The sequence below is a fragment of the Tachysurus fulvidraco genome, chromosome 20 (assembly GCF_022655615.1).
Source record: "Tachysurus fulvidraco isolate hzauxx_2018 chromosome 20, HZAU_PFXX_2.0, whole genome shotgun sequence".
NCBI classification, from domain to species: Eukaryota; Metazoa; Chordata; class Actinopteri; order Siluriformes; family Bagridae; genus Tachysurus; species Tachysurus fulvidraco.
Window position 1 is genome coordinate 6,802,084 of NC_062537.1, and position 19,500 is coordinate 6,821,583.

At 36.9% G+C, this 19,500-nt stretch overlaps 2 protein-coding genes across 4 annotated transcripts in view; one reads left to right on the forward strand and one right to left on the reverse strand.

The window, feature by feature from the left end:
* Nucleotides 1–12,405, reverse strand: part of xrcc4 (X-ray repair complementing defective repair in Chinese hamster cells 4) — a 30,106-nt gene extending 17,701 nt beyond the window's left edge. The window contains exons 1-4 of one of the 3 annotated variants that reach the window (XM_027139451.2): nt 12,266–12,405; nt 3,236–3,390; nt 2,952–3,142; nt 492–658 (exon numbers count right to left, since the gene is read on the reverse strand). In XM_027139451.2, the coding sequence (XP_026995252.1) occupies nt 492–658; nt 2,952–3,142; nt 3,236–3,374 (497 nt within the window). In that variant the 5' untranslated portion in view covers nt 3,375–3,390; nt 12,266–12,405. Of the gene's footprint in view, nt 1–491; nt 659–2,951; nt 3,143–3,235; nt 3,418–12,265 lie in introns of all 3 variants that reach the window. The other 2 variants (XM_047804625.1, XM_047804624.1) reach the window with 2 other exon arrangements.
* On the forward strand, nt 12,338–18,987 carry tmem167a (transmembrane protein 167A). Its single transcript, XM_027139453.2, has 4 exons — nt 12,338–12,475; nt 18,225–18,334; nt 18,519–18,553; nt 18,661–18,987. The coding sequence occupies exons 1-4, from the start codon at nt 12,473–12,475 to the stop codon at nt 18,729–18,731; spliced, it is 219 nt and encodes a 72-aa protein (XP_026995254.1). The 5' UTR covers nt 12,338–12,472; the 3' UTR covers nt 18,732–18,987.
* Nucleotides 18,988–19,500: the final 513 nt, after the last annotated feature.

Consider the following 19,500-nt stretch of genomic DNA (forward strand, 5'->3'; position numbering starts at 1 on the left):
TTGGACATGGAGCTGCCAGGCAGGAGGCAAAGAGGAAGGCAAAAGAGGAGGTATATGGATGTAATTAATGAGGATTTGAAGCTAGTGGTTGCAAGTGTTGAGGATGCAGAACATAGGGATAGGTGGAGAGAGAGATGATTCGCTGTGACGACCCCTGAAGGAAAAAGCCGAAAGAAGAAGTAGTATTGACTGTGCCAATATTTTCCCCTTTTCTCATTCAAAATAGCCTGCTTTTATCTCAATCTCTGGGCTTTGTCATAATTTGTCATTTTTAACAACAACTACAGTATTTAAAAGTTGAAACCTAAACCAAGAGAATACATTCAGATCTACCAACTGTTCTAATAGAATATTTGAAAATCCAAAATTGCAAAAGTTACTTGGTTGTTTAACACATCTAAATGTATATATCAAAAGCAGAGTGATATTTAATAACTGCAAAATCAAACAAAGTCTTCAGTAAAAAGAGAACTACATGTATTGTTATTTACTCTGCAGTGATGTGCTCCTGCTTATTCCTTAGTGTCTCGTTCTCCTGTTGCATGTGGTGTTTCTTGGCTTCCAGGCGAGCACTTCGCTCTAAGCCATAACTAATAAGTTCCTTTATGACTTTAATTGGCTCTTGCACAGGTAGCAGTTCCACCATGCCAAACCTGAACTGAGATATAAAAAGGAAAGAAATGTAATGCTTTATAATTGCAGTGAAGCTCATAGTGGGGGCTTATTTTATGGCGATGTATTGCAGATAAAATACAGATACAAAATGTGTTACTTTTTTAATTAGCTTGCCAATATAAGATCTACACAACTGTACAATTTCTTGTGGATTTTTTTGCCAGCAAATCTAGACTCTTTAGCATATGAAAAGAGTTTTTTTTTTTTACACAGTAAAGGGAAGACAATACTGCAATACTGCAACTGCTTTTGCTGAATAATGCACTTAAGAAATAACTTACATTTTACTCTTATTCTATACACTGAACATTTTACGAATTTAAAAGAAAGGCATAAACCATTCCACAATTGGCCATAACAGCAATTGAGTCATTAACTTTAAAAACCCAAGTATGTGCATGTCAAACAGAGGACAAAAGAATGAGTGCAATAAGTTTGATCAATTTATATTTTACTGTCTTTTCATTATATTTTTTAATGTGCTTTAAAATTATATTAATAATTATGATATATTTTTTTTATTTAAATTAAGCTATAAAGTTACTGAGAGCATCATATAATCATGATAAAATCATATTTTTAGCCTACAATTTGGGGTGAAAGACAAAACCAGTAAATATGTTAGATGTTGAAATATTTGGACAGTGTTGTGCTAGTTACTAAGAAATAGTAACTAGTTACCGTTACTAGTTACTTAATTCAAAAAGTAACTCAATTACTTTGTTGATTACTTACACCAAAAAGTTAAAAGTAACTTTTTAGTTACTTTTTTAAAGAACGTCCTTTAATGTTCCCATTAATGCCCTTTTATGCGTTATGGTCTATACTCTATACAAACACAAAACTGTTTGTTGATCTGTCCCTGGCTAACAGTCCGGTTAAAATCTAGTCACTGTTGTTTGGCTGGAGGAGCTTGACTCACTTCGAGTGTGTCCACAGACACAGGTTTAACTTCTAGCTTCGTCTAGGCATGTAGTTTCTACCTCCAGATTGGAGTTGCTGTTTATCACAGTAGATAGGACCTTTGAACCAGAAAGACACAGCTTACATTTGATTAAAAGGTGTTTGTCTTTTTGCTCAACTAAAGTGAAATAATGAGCATATTTCCACTTTGAGAAACTCGTCTTGATCTCGCCTTGACTTGACATTACTGCCGCACATACTTGAATAAACGGACACACACCCACAGTGCGGCATCTTCGTGTTTACAGTGGTTGGCATCCACCAATCCTACAAGGCGACACTGCTGTAAAAAGGTTAGGCTGTAGGCTACACTTCAGCCAAAATGAATTAATTTAAAAAAGGAATGGATAAACGCACCATATGGCAACGGTAACAGAGTTATTTTATTTAAGTAGTAATGTGTTACAGTATTAGTTACTGCCAAAAGTGACTGCGATACAGTAACACGTTACTGCCCAACACTGTATTTGGATTCATTTTGTAGCTTGTCAGCTAAAATGTTATTTTCTACTAAAATAAATGCCATTTTAGTCAGAGTATAATTTTAGGAAAATTATTCAGTATGGCCTGAAATAATAACTAAATTGAAAATATATTTTCATTAAAAGGCAAAAAGTATGACTAAATCAAAACTGTCAAAATGCAATAAAATTGAGTGCCACAGTAATGATCTTTCTCAAACTTTCAATGTAAAATAAATTAATGTAAACCAAACTGATAAACATCTACATATACTATTAATAAATAAGACAATGCAGTTCATGTTATCGGCATGTGCACAATACAAGTTCTGTACAATCACCTTAAATTAGGCTTGAAATTTAATGCACAATGCTGACCAAATGGTTCCAAGTCTTTCATCAACAATACTTTTGGTTGGAAAAGGAATAACTGCTATAACAAAATGGTGCTGGTGAAGTCAGCTGCTCTGACCATGCTTTGTTTATTTCATTCTTTGCTTTTTTACTTATTTTCACTAAATGTCATTCAAAAGGCCTGACAAGGGCCACTCACTAAAAAGGGTCAACATTTCCTACCAAAATTTAAAAACTGCTTCAACCCTTAAAAATTGTCATAATATTGCACAAGGCAATATATTTGTAAATAACTTTGCAAACTGTATAGATTTCCACTTTAGTTATAAGCCTATTTGGTGTAAATTCTTGACACATAAGCAAATTTCTAAGGACTGTAGAACTTGTACATCAGTACAGCAAAACAGTAAAACAAAAATACTCAACAATAGAAATTCAACTCTAATCCCAAGAGAGTTAAAGGTGAATGATATCAGCAAACCATAACAAGCCACTCACCGACATGTTACTTTGAACTTTCTCATAGGATAGCTCCAAAATGTGGCTTCCAGATTGCCCAGAAGCCAGATGAAAGCTGTAGCTCTGGTTTGCCTGCACCTCTCCAGTCAGTATCAGTTGCAGGTCATTAACATACCGCTCTCTTTGCATCTCCATCTCCTGGGCCTCCCTGCTGACATCCTCCTCTGATACTAATGACAGAACAAAAATTATGGATGCATGTGTTTGATGTGAGGAATGACATCATGTTAAGAAATCATGTGATATTCCATAAAATTATATACCTTCACCACTCCATGCAGAGACACCATCACAGAGAACAACAACAAAACCAGCTCCCAGGTCTTTGTCCCATTCTAACTTGAGGTAGAACGTGCAGTCAGGTTTAGACGCTATAGTTATTTCACATACATTGACCTTCATCGCAAATGCAGATGCTCTATTCAAAAAAAAAAAAAAAAACTGACTGCAAAAAGAGAAAAAGAAGCTTTTATTATTCTTTAACATTTTCAAATGGCACCCCTGGAGCAGAGGGGACTAAGAGCCATACACAAGGGCCCAACATTTGTAGCCTGACAATGCTGGGGCTTGAAGCCTGATCTTTGGATCACCAACACAGTATTAACCACTTGAGCTAAAGGCAAAATGATTACAACAAACACAAAACACAGGCACACCACAACATTCTTAATTATGCAACCTTCTGGGGCAATTAATTTGCACTCCTCTCTAAACGTATTGCAATAGGTAAGCAAATTATTCTCATTCTTTTTTGCCTGGATGTGAGATTGAATCAAAATTTCACTTTTCATATCACGATATAAGCAGTAGAAAATGGATGGATGGATGGATGGATATTTAAACAACTAAAAATTTAAGAAATTAGAATTGTTGAGACTTGTGATGAGAAAAGCAATTTTTAAAAAGAATAACTGCAAAAAAATAGTTTTAAAGCAAATTAAACACAAATATTCTTTGCTTGCAATAACTGCATCAAGGCACCCCTTCAGGTGATAAAATGCATGCGCAATTGCATAAGGTCTGGTGTTTGACTTATCCAATCTACAATTTACCCAAACTGGTGAAGTCCTTTGTTGCATTAGCCTTAAGCAGTTTAAAAAAAATTCCTCCTGAAAGACCATGCACTTGAGTGCAAAACCACATCCATGATCTCTAATTTGTACAATCCAGAGAGCCCATGTGTCTCCAGGTTGTCCATTTTGGGCCATCCTCGGCAATTGTAGTTGGAGACTTCAACCGGAAGGCCAGGCAGGTCCAGAGAGGAAAGGTGGTTAGGAACAATGGTATCTCAGGAAAAAAGCATGTGCAATTCGACAGTGACAGACAATTATAAAAACAGCTTTCTCGACACCATTTAGCTTTCACCAATTCATCACATTCCCATTGAGGCTTTTGAGCCTCACAGTGCATATGACACAGCCCATATAGATGATATATTGGGAGAGGCAAAACATACAGGCTTTGAGGGTCTCATGGCAAACCAGCAAAGTGTGCAATTGATTGGGCACTGAGTTACAGTACCTTGACTTGGGTCATTTCAGGCGCATCCCTAAAATTAAGACTGCTGCAGTTGTGGGCAGTATCAGAGACCAAAATCCTGTCCCAGGTGTTCTAAGACCCCAAAACTGATCATTGGACTAATAGACTGAAAATAGATTGGGCAGAATTTAGAAAAGAAAAATATGAAGAAAAATAAGTTTGGTATGTACTTCTATTGCCCCTGATAACTGCTATACTGCAGCCTAAGAATAAACTTTTGTCCTTTTTACCTTTAAGATTGCCTGCTGGTTTTATTTGGAGAACAAAGAAAAGGAAAATTCAACTAATGTGTAGAATGGGTCAGCCTGGGAGGAGAGGGCAGCAGAGGAGGTTAGTCTAGAGAAGGAAATTTAGCATGCTGCATGTGACATATTGCTTGAGACGGTAATCAGACACAGCCACTGCACCATAAGCAACAGGGTTTTTTTTCCACCTTTTTTTCTGTAACAAGATAACATTTAGAATAAGGTAAGACATATGGTTAAAACTATCTTTTCACTTGCCACACAATTCAACAATTGCCATGTTGAGGTTTCAGTTATTGCTAAGCTAAGTGATTGTGCATATGTTTTCTAAATATACCGTTTGTTGCCCTTGCACTCAAGATCAAAACCATCACAAAATGCCTACTGAGAGAACTAAACCCAAGGTAGCACAATGGATCCTACTTAGTAAACAGACTAAATACAATCTAAAGTAAATATATATATGCCACAGCATTTGAGATTAACTTGTACAAAAATTATAGCTGAAACAGGGTTAAGAAACCTTTATTATTGTCACATATACATTGCTTGCTTAGGGGTCCAACAGCTTGACAGAGCTGGGGCTTGAACCCCAATTTCCAGAACAACCCAGATCCTGAACCAATTGAGCTAACACTACCTTAGGTCCAGGCTCTCATTCTGGTACTGAAGTAGCTATGTGGCACAGCAAACAGACAAACTGATTTAAGTCTGCATTAAGTGCATTAAGTCTTCCAGTGAAGGTCCATGAAATGATCTCCCCCTCTGCTCTTCTCCATCTGCACAAATGGCTACAAATGGTACTAATCTGTCAAGACACTGAAATCTAGTCCATATTATGCTCATTAGTAAATGTACGAAAACTCAACTGTACATAAATAGACTTCACATAGTAGTAAAGTCAGCAAAGAGCATTGTCAGGACCAACCTGACCTCTCTCCAGGACATGTTCATGTCTTCTGTCAGGAAACTGTCCAAGAGAACTATAAAACCACCTCACAACCCACACACAGCCTTTTCAGATTCTGAAACACTGGCAGGCACTTCACTTCAAAATGTTTTGGCTGGTATCTGGCATCTCATGATAGTGTTTGAATAAGACTTTATTGCACATTGGAGTGTTGTTGTGCTCCAGCTTGTTCCTAATGCTGCCTGCAAATTCCTGGCCCGCTAGCAGGCCCTGTTAATGGTCCTCAAGAAAATGGAACCAGTTAACTATCACCTAGCCCGGAATGTGCTAACAGCCAACTTTTCATATCAATAATTGGTCAAGGTTTTTATTTCCAAAACCAAAAACGTTCGGTGAGTGGAGTATGAAACTATGTTCAGTGGTGTCAAAGGCTATACAAAAATCTAGAAACAGAATAAGAGCCCCTGAATCTACCCGATCAGAATGATCTAGGTCACAATTATAGCAAATAATATTACTAATGTCTTGAATGTCATAGGTAAACAACATACAGATGTCATTATTAAAGTCTCATCAAATATAATTTTTTATAAAAGGCACTAACAAAATACCTGAAGTTACCTGAAGTTGTTTTTATATATATATATATATATATATATATATATATATGACTTTAATGACTTTCTTTTAAAATTCCTTTTTTCAAAACCAAAAATAAGCTGTATTCTTCACCCTTTCTTCACTCTAGAGCTTGAACAGACAAAAACAAGTCATCAAGTTTTAATTGTAATTTAGTTTCTATGCTACATCTACACTCTAGATTTGAAATTAAATAAATCCCATTTAGAAACACAGTCTGACATCTTAGAGTTAAAAATGTCGGATAAAATGTCTATATTTTTGTGAAAATTGTATCTTTCAAGAGAGAGTTAAAGTTGTCAATATCACTAAATGTAGTTAGATTTGCAAACAGTTTGCAAGAACATCTCAATCAGTAAATGATCTGAGAAGAGAGCATAATGATTTGCAATATTTTTAAAAAACTTTTATGCATAAATACATGTGTATTGTGCTGCTACTAATGTAGTTCACTTAATCAACTAAAGTTTTTTTTTTTACAAAATAATTACAAAATATTAGGGCTTTGAGAATGAAATTGTATTTTTTGTGGTAATCAGTCAATTGAAGGATCAAGTAGTTAGTAAGAATTGTGTGTTTATAAACAAATTACATTAGTTTTTCTTCAGTCCGGATGTGCGTCTTGGCCGGAGACATGTTAGGAAGTGCACTTTTAAAAGATTATATCTGAGCACAAAGCCCAAACCCAATTTAAATTCAAAGTTTGGGCTGTGAAAAAGCAGGAGATTGGTTGGACACAGTGGTGTAGTCTAGTTTTTTGTAGTGAGTATACTGTGATTTTTTCCCCCCTCTCAGCCTCATATGCACCCATCCTAGAGCGACACCCCATAGGCACCACCACACTCACTAATGCATAAAATATGCATCTACATGCAATTTAGGGCATTATTAAAAGACTGCTTATGTGTTATCAACATTCCAATTTATTAGAAGCAACAAAAGACAGTCAGCTGATAAAACCTGTGCTCCAGGTCCCATATTCATATAACATTTAAGGCAAAATGTTGGTAATCAGACAGTTGGCAGCACCCATTGACTTTCAAAGTAGGAAAAAATATAGACTATGAAAGTCAATGGGTGAATACCAACAATTTTCAAAATATCATCGTTTGTGTTAAACCGAAGAAAGAAACTCATACAGTTTTGGAACAAATTGAGGGTGAGGAAAAACACAATTTTCATTTTTGGGTGACCTTTAAGAGCTACATTTAGCCTTAAATGTTATATGAATATGGGACCTGGAGCACAGGTTTTTAGTGATGAGAAGTTCGGTTCTTTTCCGCGAACCGGTTCTTTCGGACAGTTCGATTTAATGAACCAGTTCCAAAATCCAGTTCACCAGTTCTTTTACGTCCTGACGTAATTACGTCATTCACAATGACGTAATGTAGCAAATTCCATCATCCTGCTGCCGGCAGATATTAATACAAGCAATTTAACACATTCTAAAAGTTCTTTGTAATCATAACTTTAGTTGAATATGTTTCTTACATTTAAACTAAAACTACTAAAACACCAAGTACAGGCATTGATGTGCAAACGTGGATGTTTTACGTGTCTTAAAGATATAAAAGTTAATAAACTACTCTTCATCAACTTACAAAAAACGGCATATAAAAATACAGACTATCCTGCACAATAGTCAATAGTAAAATTAACTGACATATATTGAGTGACATATATTGATTTTTTTTAATAAAAATGTTTAATAGCCTATGACTAGTTACTATGCATATCCCAATATGTATAATTTGCTCTGAAGGTTCACGCATGCGCAGCATCAACAGTATGTCGGACACATCCGAAACAGTTCGTTCAGTGTACTGATGATTCGCTGTACCAGTTCATCGGTTCTCGGACCCGTCCGAAAGAAACAGTTTTCAGTTCAGTGTACTGGTGATTCGCTGTATCGGTTCAGTAATTCTCGCATGCACAGTATCAACAGCTCATTGGTTCCCGGACGTGTCCGAAACAAACAGTTCTCAGTTCAGTGTACTGATGATTCGCTGTACCAGTTCATCAGTTCTTGGACGCGTCCGAAACAAGCAGTTCTCAGTTCAGTGTACTGATGATTCGCTGTATCGGTTCAGTAATTCTCGCATGCGCAGTATCAACAGCTCGCGCTCACAGTTCTCTCAGCACAACGTTTCTCATTTCAGTGTACAGGAGTTACATATACTCCGGGATATTAGTTTATTTAGAGTCGGACCGACTGTCAGGCGTGACCGAAAGTGAGTAACTTTAGTAACTTGTGGATCAGCGCTGACTCAAGACGCGAACTGTTTAGAACGAATCAGTCCGATTTGGTGAACCGGTTCAACCAGTTCACTAAAAAGAACTGGTTCAAAAGAACGATTCGTTCACGGACTGGCCATCACTACAGGTTTTATCAGCTGTCAATTCTCAATGTACATTTAAGAATGAACAATAAACATTTGTTCAGTTCTATCACCAACACTTTCATTGCAGAATATTATGAACTGAATGAACTGGTAGTTTACAAAGCTTTCCAAATACATTTGTACTTGGGCATCTGAGGAGTGCATTGCCTCCTTGCTTGTGTGGCAGAGCGATGGCTTCTCAACCACGATGTAACATACTTCCTTGGCTCAAAAAGTCTTACAGGGGGCCCATTGACTGGTAAGTTACCAGGTAACGTCACGATAGCATCAGCCTCATTTTCTGGATTTTCTGTAACATCCGTGTCATCTGCTGCAACTGAAATGTCACCCGAAGCTGCTATAAGCTTTAGGCGCAGGCTTCCGAAAACACTAAAAGAGTGTAGTTTGAGTCTGCTTTCATTTCATATCTTCTTTTACATTAGTTAGTTAATTTCAAATTTGTGCCAACAAAGACTGCCAAGCAACTGATTTTCCTCCTTGGTAGGTGACATCAGATCAGGTAACAGGCCATGGAAGCCCCAATGGTCCAAAAATGTTAGTGATTCGCAATCGTAGATTACATAGACTACACCAGTGGTCGGACATATTAAATGAAGCTACCCCTTAATTTAACTTTAAACAAGAGTGGTAGACCTACTGATTCTGAACAAACAGGTAACTGTGTTTCAGAAATGAAATAGGATCTTCTGACTCAATGATGTCATTCCTTTAGTTGGGTAGAAGACAGAGGACATGAGTTTGAAAAGTGTTGAGAACAAAAAAAAAGCCCTGTGTTGTGTTGGTCATAGCATAAGTCAAGTCAAGAAGCTTTTATTGTCATTTCAACCATACTGTATATAGCTGTTGCAGTAAAGCAGTAATGAGACACCGTTTCTCCAGGGCAATGGTGCTACATAACACAAAGACAGAACTAAGGACTTAGTAAGTTTGTCCTAGATACATAAAGTGCATCTGTGCAACCTGGTGCAAACAGTTCAGGACAAAAAATTACAAGACAATACACAAAAGTCATTACACAAAAACAGCACAGACCAGTGTAAATACTGTATGTTCAATCAATATTGCGTGTGCAGAAATACTGGAATGAAGACAGTATTATAGCAGCAGTTACATGAGGTATTGTAAAGTATTGTGCAAAACAGCAATCAACTGACAAACGAGACAGCATGTGCAAAGAGCAAAAACAGTGTGCAAAACAGCATGTAAAGAGTTTGATGGATATATATTGGAAGAATGTTTATTCGGTATAGGTCTGTGCAGTTTACAGTTTACTAGGTACAGTTCAGTTATTGAGGAGACTGATGGCTTGTGGAAAAAAAACTGTTACACAGTCTGGTTGTGAGGGCCTGAATGCTTCTGTACCTTTTTCCAGATGGCAGGAGGGTGAAGAGTGTGTTTGAGGGGTGTGTGGGGTCATCCACATTGCTGTTGGCTTTGCGAATGCAGCGTATGGTGTAAATGTCCATGATGGACAAGATAATCCGATACCTTGGCACAAGGTCATTGGTGGCACTCAGTGCAGAGAGTTTTACTCAGAGAGTTGTGACTGGTGTGTGGGGTGTCGAACTGCTCAGTCCAGTGGCTCGCCCCCACTCCATCACTTCCTGTGTTTGAATTGTTTGTCGCGCGCCGGTCCCATTTATTTGCTTGGCTAAGTATTTTAATTCATTTTTGAGTTATTCTGAGTTTATACTTTAACTTCTTACTTTTTACAAAGGGCGAACACCCCGGCAATAGCATCTAAGAGTAGAATAATCGCTCAGAATACTGTTGATATCACTAACATTTTATTTGTTTTCCTGAAAATGTCCGCTTCTAGCTAGTTAGCATCACTAGCCTGTTAGCCCGGTTACCACTAGTACAACTTCTTCACACCAATTATCTCTGTTGTACTTGCCCGATAACACCATGTCGTTTGTGTGTCTGCCTTTGAGTGCAGGTGAGGACTCGAGCTGGAGGCCGTGGGGAAGCTGATCTTGACCTACAGGTGAAGCAGGCCGAGCTACGGGAGCGGAAAGCCACGCTGGAAGCTTCATGTATCTAACTAGTCTTCTAACACGTTACAATCCTTCACGCTCTCTGAGATTACAAAACTCAGGACTTCTGGTAGTTCCCAGAATATCAAAGTCTACTAAAGGTGGTAGAGCGTTTTCATATTTAGCTCCCAAACTTTGGAATAGTCTTCCTGTTAGTGTTCAGGGCTCCGACACACTTTCCCAGTTTAAATGTAGATTAAAAACTCATCTCTTTAGTCAGGCGTACACATAATACATCCTATAGTATCAAGCACTAGTACATCAGTCCTCCACATTTTTATGAACAGCAGATATGTTAATCCCTTTCCACTGTTTCTCTCTTTGTACCCATCCCGTGGCATCCAGACACTGTACCAGCTCCCAACGTCCTCTGGGGACAAAGCCTTTGGACGTCCACTGAGCCGAGGCAGACTCTAAGAATCCTGAGACATCTCCAGTTAGACTCTGTGATCCTAAGGAGATCCGAAGTCCATGATCCTTACACCAATACAACATTTAACTGACTGTATATTACAATCACACCCCCAGTGTCACCCATATGAGGATGAGTTCCCTCTTGAGTCCGGGTTCCTCTCAAGGTTTCTTCCTTTACCATCTAAGGGAGTTTTTCCTTGCCACTGCTGCCTGAGTCACCCCAGACTTGCTCATTGGGGATAAATACATACACATTGTGAACTAAATCTATCTAATATTAATCTTGAATTTTGTATTCTATTAATCTTTATATTATTCTTATAATAACCTTTTGTTCTATGTTTATGTTCTGTAAAGCTGCTTTGAGACAATGTCAATTGTAAAAAGCGCTATACAAATAAACTTGAATTGAAAACTTGAATTGATACATGTGAATGTGTAAAAAAATCTGATGCCTTTTTTATTTTAATTATTGTACCATTGAAACTTACTTCACATATGTAAAGTTTATATATTTAAAGGTATATTAATACTCTTTCATGATCACTCTCTCAAAACTAAACAGAACTGAACATTTTTTATTGTAAATAAACTTCTCTTTGTGGTCCAGACATGCCGATTTTAATAAACCCTCATACTAACACATGTCTTAAAAGCTTAACGTTTATAAATAAATGAAACAAAACTTACTCATAGTATCTAAACAGACACTGATGCGGTGTAATGTTAGACGTTATGTAAAGGGTTAGTCAACTAATCACTGAATTAATCTTTTTCGTAAACGGAATCAAGTGATTCGAGTCACTTGGATTATATTTTATTTTTATTTTAATTAAATTGCCGTCTCTAATAAAGAAGAAGTTCGACTAGGTTTTTAATTGGGGAAGATACTGGATTAGTCTTTGCCTTTTTCCTTGTAAAATTGGTAAAATGTTCAAAATTAAATGATTGCATAAAACAACCAACTGCATAAAAGTAATTCTCAGGAAATGCGAACATGCTACTTATGAATCAGCAACAATTTCGTTTGGGAACGGATCGTTTTGCATGTTTGTTAAATAAGCTGTAGATAAACTTTCTATGTTGAACAGAAACAGTAAAGACTTACCTTCCGAATGCCTCGATGGCGAAGTGATTCTAATTAATGTTACAATTAGTTGCTAGTTTTGCATTGGGTCAAATGTAAGTTTACTGGTTAAATAGCCACACTTAAATTGTGTCTTTTGTGAAATTTGTATGCGCCCAACGGGCACCGGTAGTTTCGTCATTTCCTCCGTACTCAGGAAGTGTGAGGTGGCTGGGTAACGCTATCAAAATGGTAAGATGTTTGTTGTTTCTTTCTACTTAAAGTATTAATAGGGACAATGTGTTTCCTTTACAATTCTTAAAGAACTAATTTAAATCATAGTTCAGTTAATATAGCTGATGGCAAAATAAACTTATTTGTTTTAATTGCGTTTGTCAGCCCAGTTTGGCTAAATATATTACCAATATAATACAGGTTATCATCAACACTTAAGTCATGAATAATTTTCGCTGACGAATTATAAATTAATTCGAATGTACCCCACTGAATTCTGTACCACAAAGCTTGTGTACACGTTTTAATGACCGTATAAACGCAATATTGGTGCGACTGTAAACTACATCATTAGATATGGACATTAGAATTGCATTTTTTTAATGAAATATACATTGCTTGAAAAGAACAGAAATTAAGTTGAAAATGGTGCTGGTTAAACAAACAAAAAAAAGGTTGGAGAAATGACTAAAATAAACAGTATTGTTAATGGAGTGTGTGTATATCTCTGTTTGGGGAAATTCAGGTTCACATGGTTCGGTATATTTCGGGTGGGTTTTGATTTTCTGGTTATGGTACATATTCACATTTATATTTTTTTCTATATTCACACACTTATAATTGATGTTTATAGTTTAGAAATGCACACGTGTCAATGTTAGTAATCAGCGTTATTGGCTATCTTAGCTTTTCTTGTTCACATTAGGTAGTATTTTACTACTGTTATGTTAGCTTGCTATTCATTTGTCTCTTGCTAGACAGCAAATAATGTGTTCATGTAATTGTTTAGTACTTGGGTACATTGTGTGCACAGTGTAACTAAAAGAAAAATGGTGACAAAGGAAGGTGCATGTAATCTAATACAGACAACCAACACAGTGCTTTATTTAAGCACCGAGCTAACTTTTCTCCTTTTATTTTGTATTGTGGTGTATACATACAACAGTAGAAGAACAAACTAGGATGGGCAGAGTGTTTCTTTAAGGCATTGTTTTTAAATTTTTCTTAGTGGTGCTGTCATTACAACAATACACTATATCTCCCTTTGTCAGCAAAAGACAACTCAGCATAACTACTTTGTTCATATATACAGCTATTAAAGATGTTAATCATTAAATTGCTCACTTTCTTTTTTAATAGAAATGTAAATCTTGTACATTTTTGTAGTATATTAATCTTTGTATAATATTAAACCTTTTTATATTATGTTAATCGTTGTACAAATATTTTATGTATTATGTTTGTGGTCAAAAAACTTGAACACAGGAGACTGGATGCATAAGTCTTTTAGTTTGTCTTAGCCTTGTTGTGCTGGTTGGCATGTATACTCTAAATCAGCATTAAGGAGCTGTCAACTTTTTTGTTTGCATTTTGGTAATTTGTCATTACTGTAAATCTTCTCCTTCCAATAATCTTTATTGAACATGCTTCTGGGGTTGACAACAACTAAACTGTATTCTGCAAGTAGTTAATTGAACAGAATAGAAGGATAGAATAGATCTTTATTTTCATTGTTTAAAACAATGAAAAACCGTTTAGCAGCTCTGCAACTAAGATGATGAAATGCAAAGCATTGTTGGGTAGTGGAAAAATAGCTTAATATTTAACTTTGTTTTTGGGCATCCAAGCGCAAAGTGCTTTTATGCTATTGAAATTGGAACTTCTGTGATAAAACGTGCTGGAGATTGTAACACAGAATCAACTAATTTTCTCACATGGTGCAGAATTGCCCCCACTACTCAGTAAATTTATAGCACATGCACTGGCCTCATGGTGGCACTGTAGTGCAGCATTTTATCTTTTTAGCCCTAAATCTTTTTGTAAATCCTACAACAACTTTTTGTCTCCCTCTGATTCCTTAGGTTCTGCAAAAAGGAATAATATTACTCTTGCTGAGTAGTTCTACAATTATATCAAAAGAAAAAATCTATTAAATCATGCTGACATTTGTAAATAGTATAGCTTCCACGAGCCAATCCGTTATAGAGGGTGTTGACTAAATTACCCAAAAAATACCCAAAAAGATGTAAGTCAAACTAGATTTGTAAAGTTCCTCGCGACAAACTTTTGATGTTGGCTTTGGTGGTGCAAGTATTCACAAAGGCCGGTGCATTTTGGAGGCGAGTGGACAGAAAGATTATGAAAGCTACTGGACCGCTAGGGTGCCAATACTTTTGGAGCGGACATGAGCAGGTGACGTGATCCGAATACCCGTAGGGCAGTTCCCCTCATTGTGCTGAGTGTTTTGATATGTCACATGTCCATGTTGTGCAAATTTTTAATTTTCATGTGACATTGTGGGGGCGGGGCTACACGTGACGTCACGTGACGTGACCAGAATACCTTGACATAGACACATGTCCATGTTGTGCAAATTTTTGATTTCACTTGTTTTGGGGGCGGGGCTACATGTGACATCACGTAACGTGACGTGACCAGAATACCCGTGGGGCAGTTCCCCTCATTGTGCTGAGTGTTTTGATATGTCACATGTCCATGTTGTGCAAATTTTTAATTTTCACGTGACGAACGTGACCTCACGTGACATGACCATAATACCCATGGGGCAGTTCCCCTCATTGTGCTGAGTGTTTTAATATGTCACATGTCCATATTGTGCAAATTTTTGATTTCACTTGTTTTGGGGGCGAGGCTACACGTGACGTCATGTGGTGTCGAGTGACGTCATCAGAGTACCCGGTGGGGTGCCAATACTTTTGGCAAAAAGTGGCTACTGAGGGTTTGGACATTTCATGTCAATATTGCAGTCATTATGGGATTCTACTTATTATACTGCATAGAACAGTACATGCAATTCTTAATGTTGGATGTATTGTGTGTGAGACTTAGTGGACTTTTCGGAATTCCCTATTCAAGTCTATGGGATGTTCGATCTTCGACTACGGGAAAACCGAAAATTCCGTCGGAACTCCGAAATAAAAACTTCGTCCAGAGTAAGGTCCTAAAGAAACTGTCCGAGTTCGGTGTAAATCGCTCAAAAACTTGCCGAGTTATAAACCTCAAAAGTTTATAATTGAAGTCTATGGGGAAAAGGCCACTTTGAGCTTCTGTACCGGGAATTCCGGAATACAGGGTAAGGAAGGGTAACTTCTAAGCAACTAAAGGCCTTTTTTACTTTGGCTAATGTTAATGTTTGTGAGTCTGCCATCAGGTGAACACTGAACAACCTTGGTGTGCATGGCAGTGTGGCAAGGAGAAAGTCACTTCTCTCCAAAAAGAGCATTGCTGCCCATGAAGTTCGCTGAAGATCATGTGGACAAGCAAGAGAATTATTGGAAAAGTAATTTGTGGATGAATGAGACCAAGATAAAACTTTTTGGTTTAATTCGATTTATTTGTATAGCACTTTTAAAAATTCCCATTGTCTCAAAGCAGCTTTACAGAAGCATGGAAACAGAAGAGAGAGAGAAAATTAATAAATATGTAATAATAAGAAGAAGAAAAAATAAGGATAAAAATAAATTAATTCATATATACAATTAAAGTATAAAATTCATTTAGAAAAGATTAACTTAGTATCTTAAATTTAATCTACCTATCCCTAATGAGCAAGCCGGAGGTGATGGCTGCAAGGAAAATCTCCCTGAGATGATATGAAGAAGAAACCTTGAGAGGAACCAGGCTCGGAAGGGAAACCATCCATATTTGGGTGATGCTCTACAGTAAATAATGTAATTTCAACAACAGTTTATAATAGTAGAAATGAGAGCTCCCGAGAAACTAATGGGTCATCGTAAACTCTCGAGTTCAGTGCAAACCTGATTGCTGATAAAGACCAGACCATACAGCTGACTGACACAACATTGGTTGACAGAAGGCATGACAGTCTCTGGGCGGCTCCATCCACGATAATTCCATGAGACACTGGCTGGCCATGCAGATTACCCTGGCAAGTGCAAACTACCATACGACAAGACTCCAACCAGCTGTAGAACATCGGGATTAAAGAAGTAGCTCCGTAAGAAGAGACGATCAGGCTAAGAACACGGAACACCGGGACCTCGGGAGAAAAATTGTTCGGTATGACTGTAATCAGGTGATGGACAATGTAAATTATGTGCAAAGTGTAGACAGGGACTCCTGCAAGGCTAGCTATGACAGCATAACTAAAAGGCTAGAGACAGAAGTGCTCAAACAGGCAGAAGGGCTTCCTGGGATGTAAAGGATCCCACCACTGCTCTGTCTGCAAACTTTGCGACTTGCGAGGGTGGTAAGCCGACAGCATCCAGACATCCCTGTTCACCAAACACTCTATGCCCATGAACCCCTTAAGATCTGCTCCTTTACCTAAGAAAAGTTATTCATAAAAAGCTAGACAAAAAAAATGTGGTTTTAGCCTGGACTTAAATACGGAGACTGTGTCAGTCCCGAAAACCAATTGGAAGTCTGTTCCATAACTGTGGGGCTCTGTGAGAAAAAGCTCTGCCCCCTGCTGTAGCCTTTTCTACTCGAGATACTACCAAATACCCTGCACCTATTGATTGAAGTAGGTGTGACGGATCATAAAAAAAAAAAGATCACTCAGGTACTGTGGTGCGTGACCATTAAGTGCTTTATAGGTTAATAATAGTATTTTATAATCAATGCAAAACTTGCCTGGGAGCCAATGCAATGTGGATAAGATAGGGGTGATGTGTTCATATCTTCTGGTTCTAGTTAAGACTCTAGCTGCAGCATTCTGAACATCAAGCCAGTAAAGCATTAAAATAATCCAACCTAGAGGTAACAAATGCACGAACTAGTGTTTCTGCATCATGTAATGACATCATATTTCTGAGATGAAAGGCTACCCATGTGATATTAATTATGTGCGCTTCAAATGAGAGACCGGTATCAATAATCACATCATGGTCCTTTACTGCTGCACATGATGTAATAGAATGACCATCGAGAGTTACTCTGTAATCAGAAAGATTACTTCTGGCTGCCTGTGGACCAAATAAAGGTGCTTCTGTATGTCATTCACACAATCTTCAATCTTATTAAGCTGGTGACTCACATCTGACTTATCTGAAACATATAGCTTTGTGTCATCGGCATAACAGTGGAAGCCAATACCATGTTTACGAATAATTGCACAAGGAGAAGGCTTTATTTTAGAGACAGGAAAATACTGAATTCCACCATAAGAACCGTATACTGTCTGTGAAACATGGTGGTGTTAGCAAAATGCTTTTGGAAGGACCTTGTGGAATCAGTTCATGTGAGGAAAACCTGAAGCAAGCATTTCATGTGAGGAAACCCAACAAAATCTCAGTGTTGAAGCTGTTCTGTACAAAGGAATGAAATAAACTTCTTCCAAGACATTGTGCAGGACTGATCAACGGTTACAGGACACTTTACTTGCAGTTATTGCTGCACAAGGGCTCACAACAGATAATGAAATCTAAGGTTCATATACTTTTGCAAGTCACATGTATGTAATGCTGGATCATTTTTCTCAATACTTAAACAAATTAGTATAATATTGTTCGTTCATTTGTTTGATTGTATTCCCTTCGTTCATTTTTAGGACTTAAATGTGTTAAAATCTGATTTATTAGAAATATAGGAATTTCTAAAGGGTTCACAAACTTTCATGGGACAATTGTGTGTGTGTACCTTTCTTAAATGCCACAGATTATATTTATTATTCTGTGTTTGTTAATTAAGAATTATTGCTTGCCTTCTGTTTCATGAGAAACATAGTTTTCTCTTTATTAAACATATCAATTTAAACTCATGATGTTTCTCTTATTTCTTGCAGTCTGCCATATTCAATTTCCAGAGTTTACTCACAGTTATATTGTTGCTCATCTGCACCTGTGCATATATAAGAGCCCTAGCACCAAGTCTGCTTGATAAGAACAAAACTGGGTATGTATCTGAAGTCTTTAGTCCAAGGCTATCATCAATTGCTCAGTAAGCATGCTCAATTCTGTCATTATCTGTTTTGCAGATAATGTTTTAAATATTTTGCCTTTTAAAACAAGTAGTTAATGCAGAGAGCAGCATTTGTTTGTTTCATTCTCTAACAATCTAAAAAAAAATGTATTCACAGGTTTCTTGGAATATTCTGGAAATGTGCAAGAATAGGTATGTTTTTGCTGTATGACAGAAAGAACATTGCCTATGATAAATAAGAATTGTGATTGAACTGGATATTATACTTTCTTCATTTTTTATCTTCCATTATGTTTCAGGTGAACGGAAAAGTCCTTATGTGGCCTGTTGCTGTATCATCATGGCTTTTACCATTTTATTTTCAGTCTAAATAAAAAAAGCCTCAACACCAGCATATTTGTAACTTGTCAGATGTTTTTAGGCTAACTGTCCTCTTTAGCACAGTATTTATGCAAACTGATATAAAATGCACGTTTTCCTGCCACCATGCTTAAAAAAATATGTACCTGATTGCTAATGTGAAATATGTGAACGTTTCTGCAGCTTTTCAGGTAAATGTGGTCTTGTTTGAATCATTTCAGCTGTTTAACAAACAGTTATATCATTAAAAAACCTACTCATCTGAACCTTTGTGAAGTGAAGAAGTACTCAGTGTTGTTTGAAGGAATGATAAGGTCCTTCAAACAATGATAAGTAAGTTTAAAAAGCAATGCATATGATGAATAAATAAATTGTCACCCATCTCTAGCCTGCAGCTTTTAATATAAGACTTTCAAATGGGATCGCAGCCATAACCAAAAATACACTTACAATTCTTCTATGAAATTTGCTACAGCCTCTTTTATAATTAAGAATGTTGTCACCTGCTAAAGTGTAAAGGGCATGCACAGAGAAAATTTGTATAAATCCTAGTAAGCCTCTGTTTCATTTAAACTGTAATCAGAAGCTATTATTTTATACATACAGTTGTGGCCAAAAGTTTTGATCATGAAACAAATATTATTTTTTACAAATTCTTCTGCCTCAGTTTTTATTCTTGCAATTTTCATGTATTGACAACATGCCAGGCCAAATTGCAAAGATTGACTCTGCATGAACTTGTATGTAAAAAAAAAAAAAATTTAATTGTCAATAAAAGT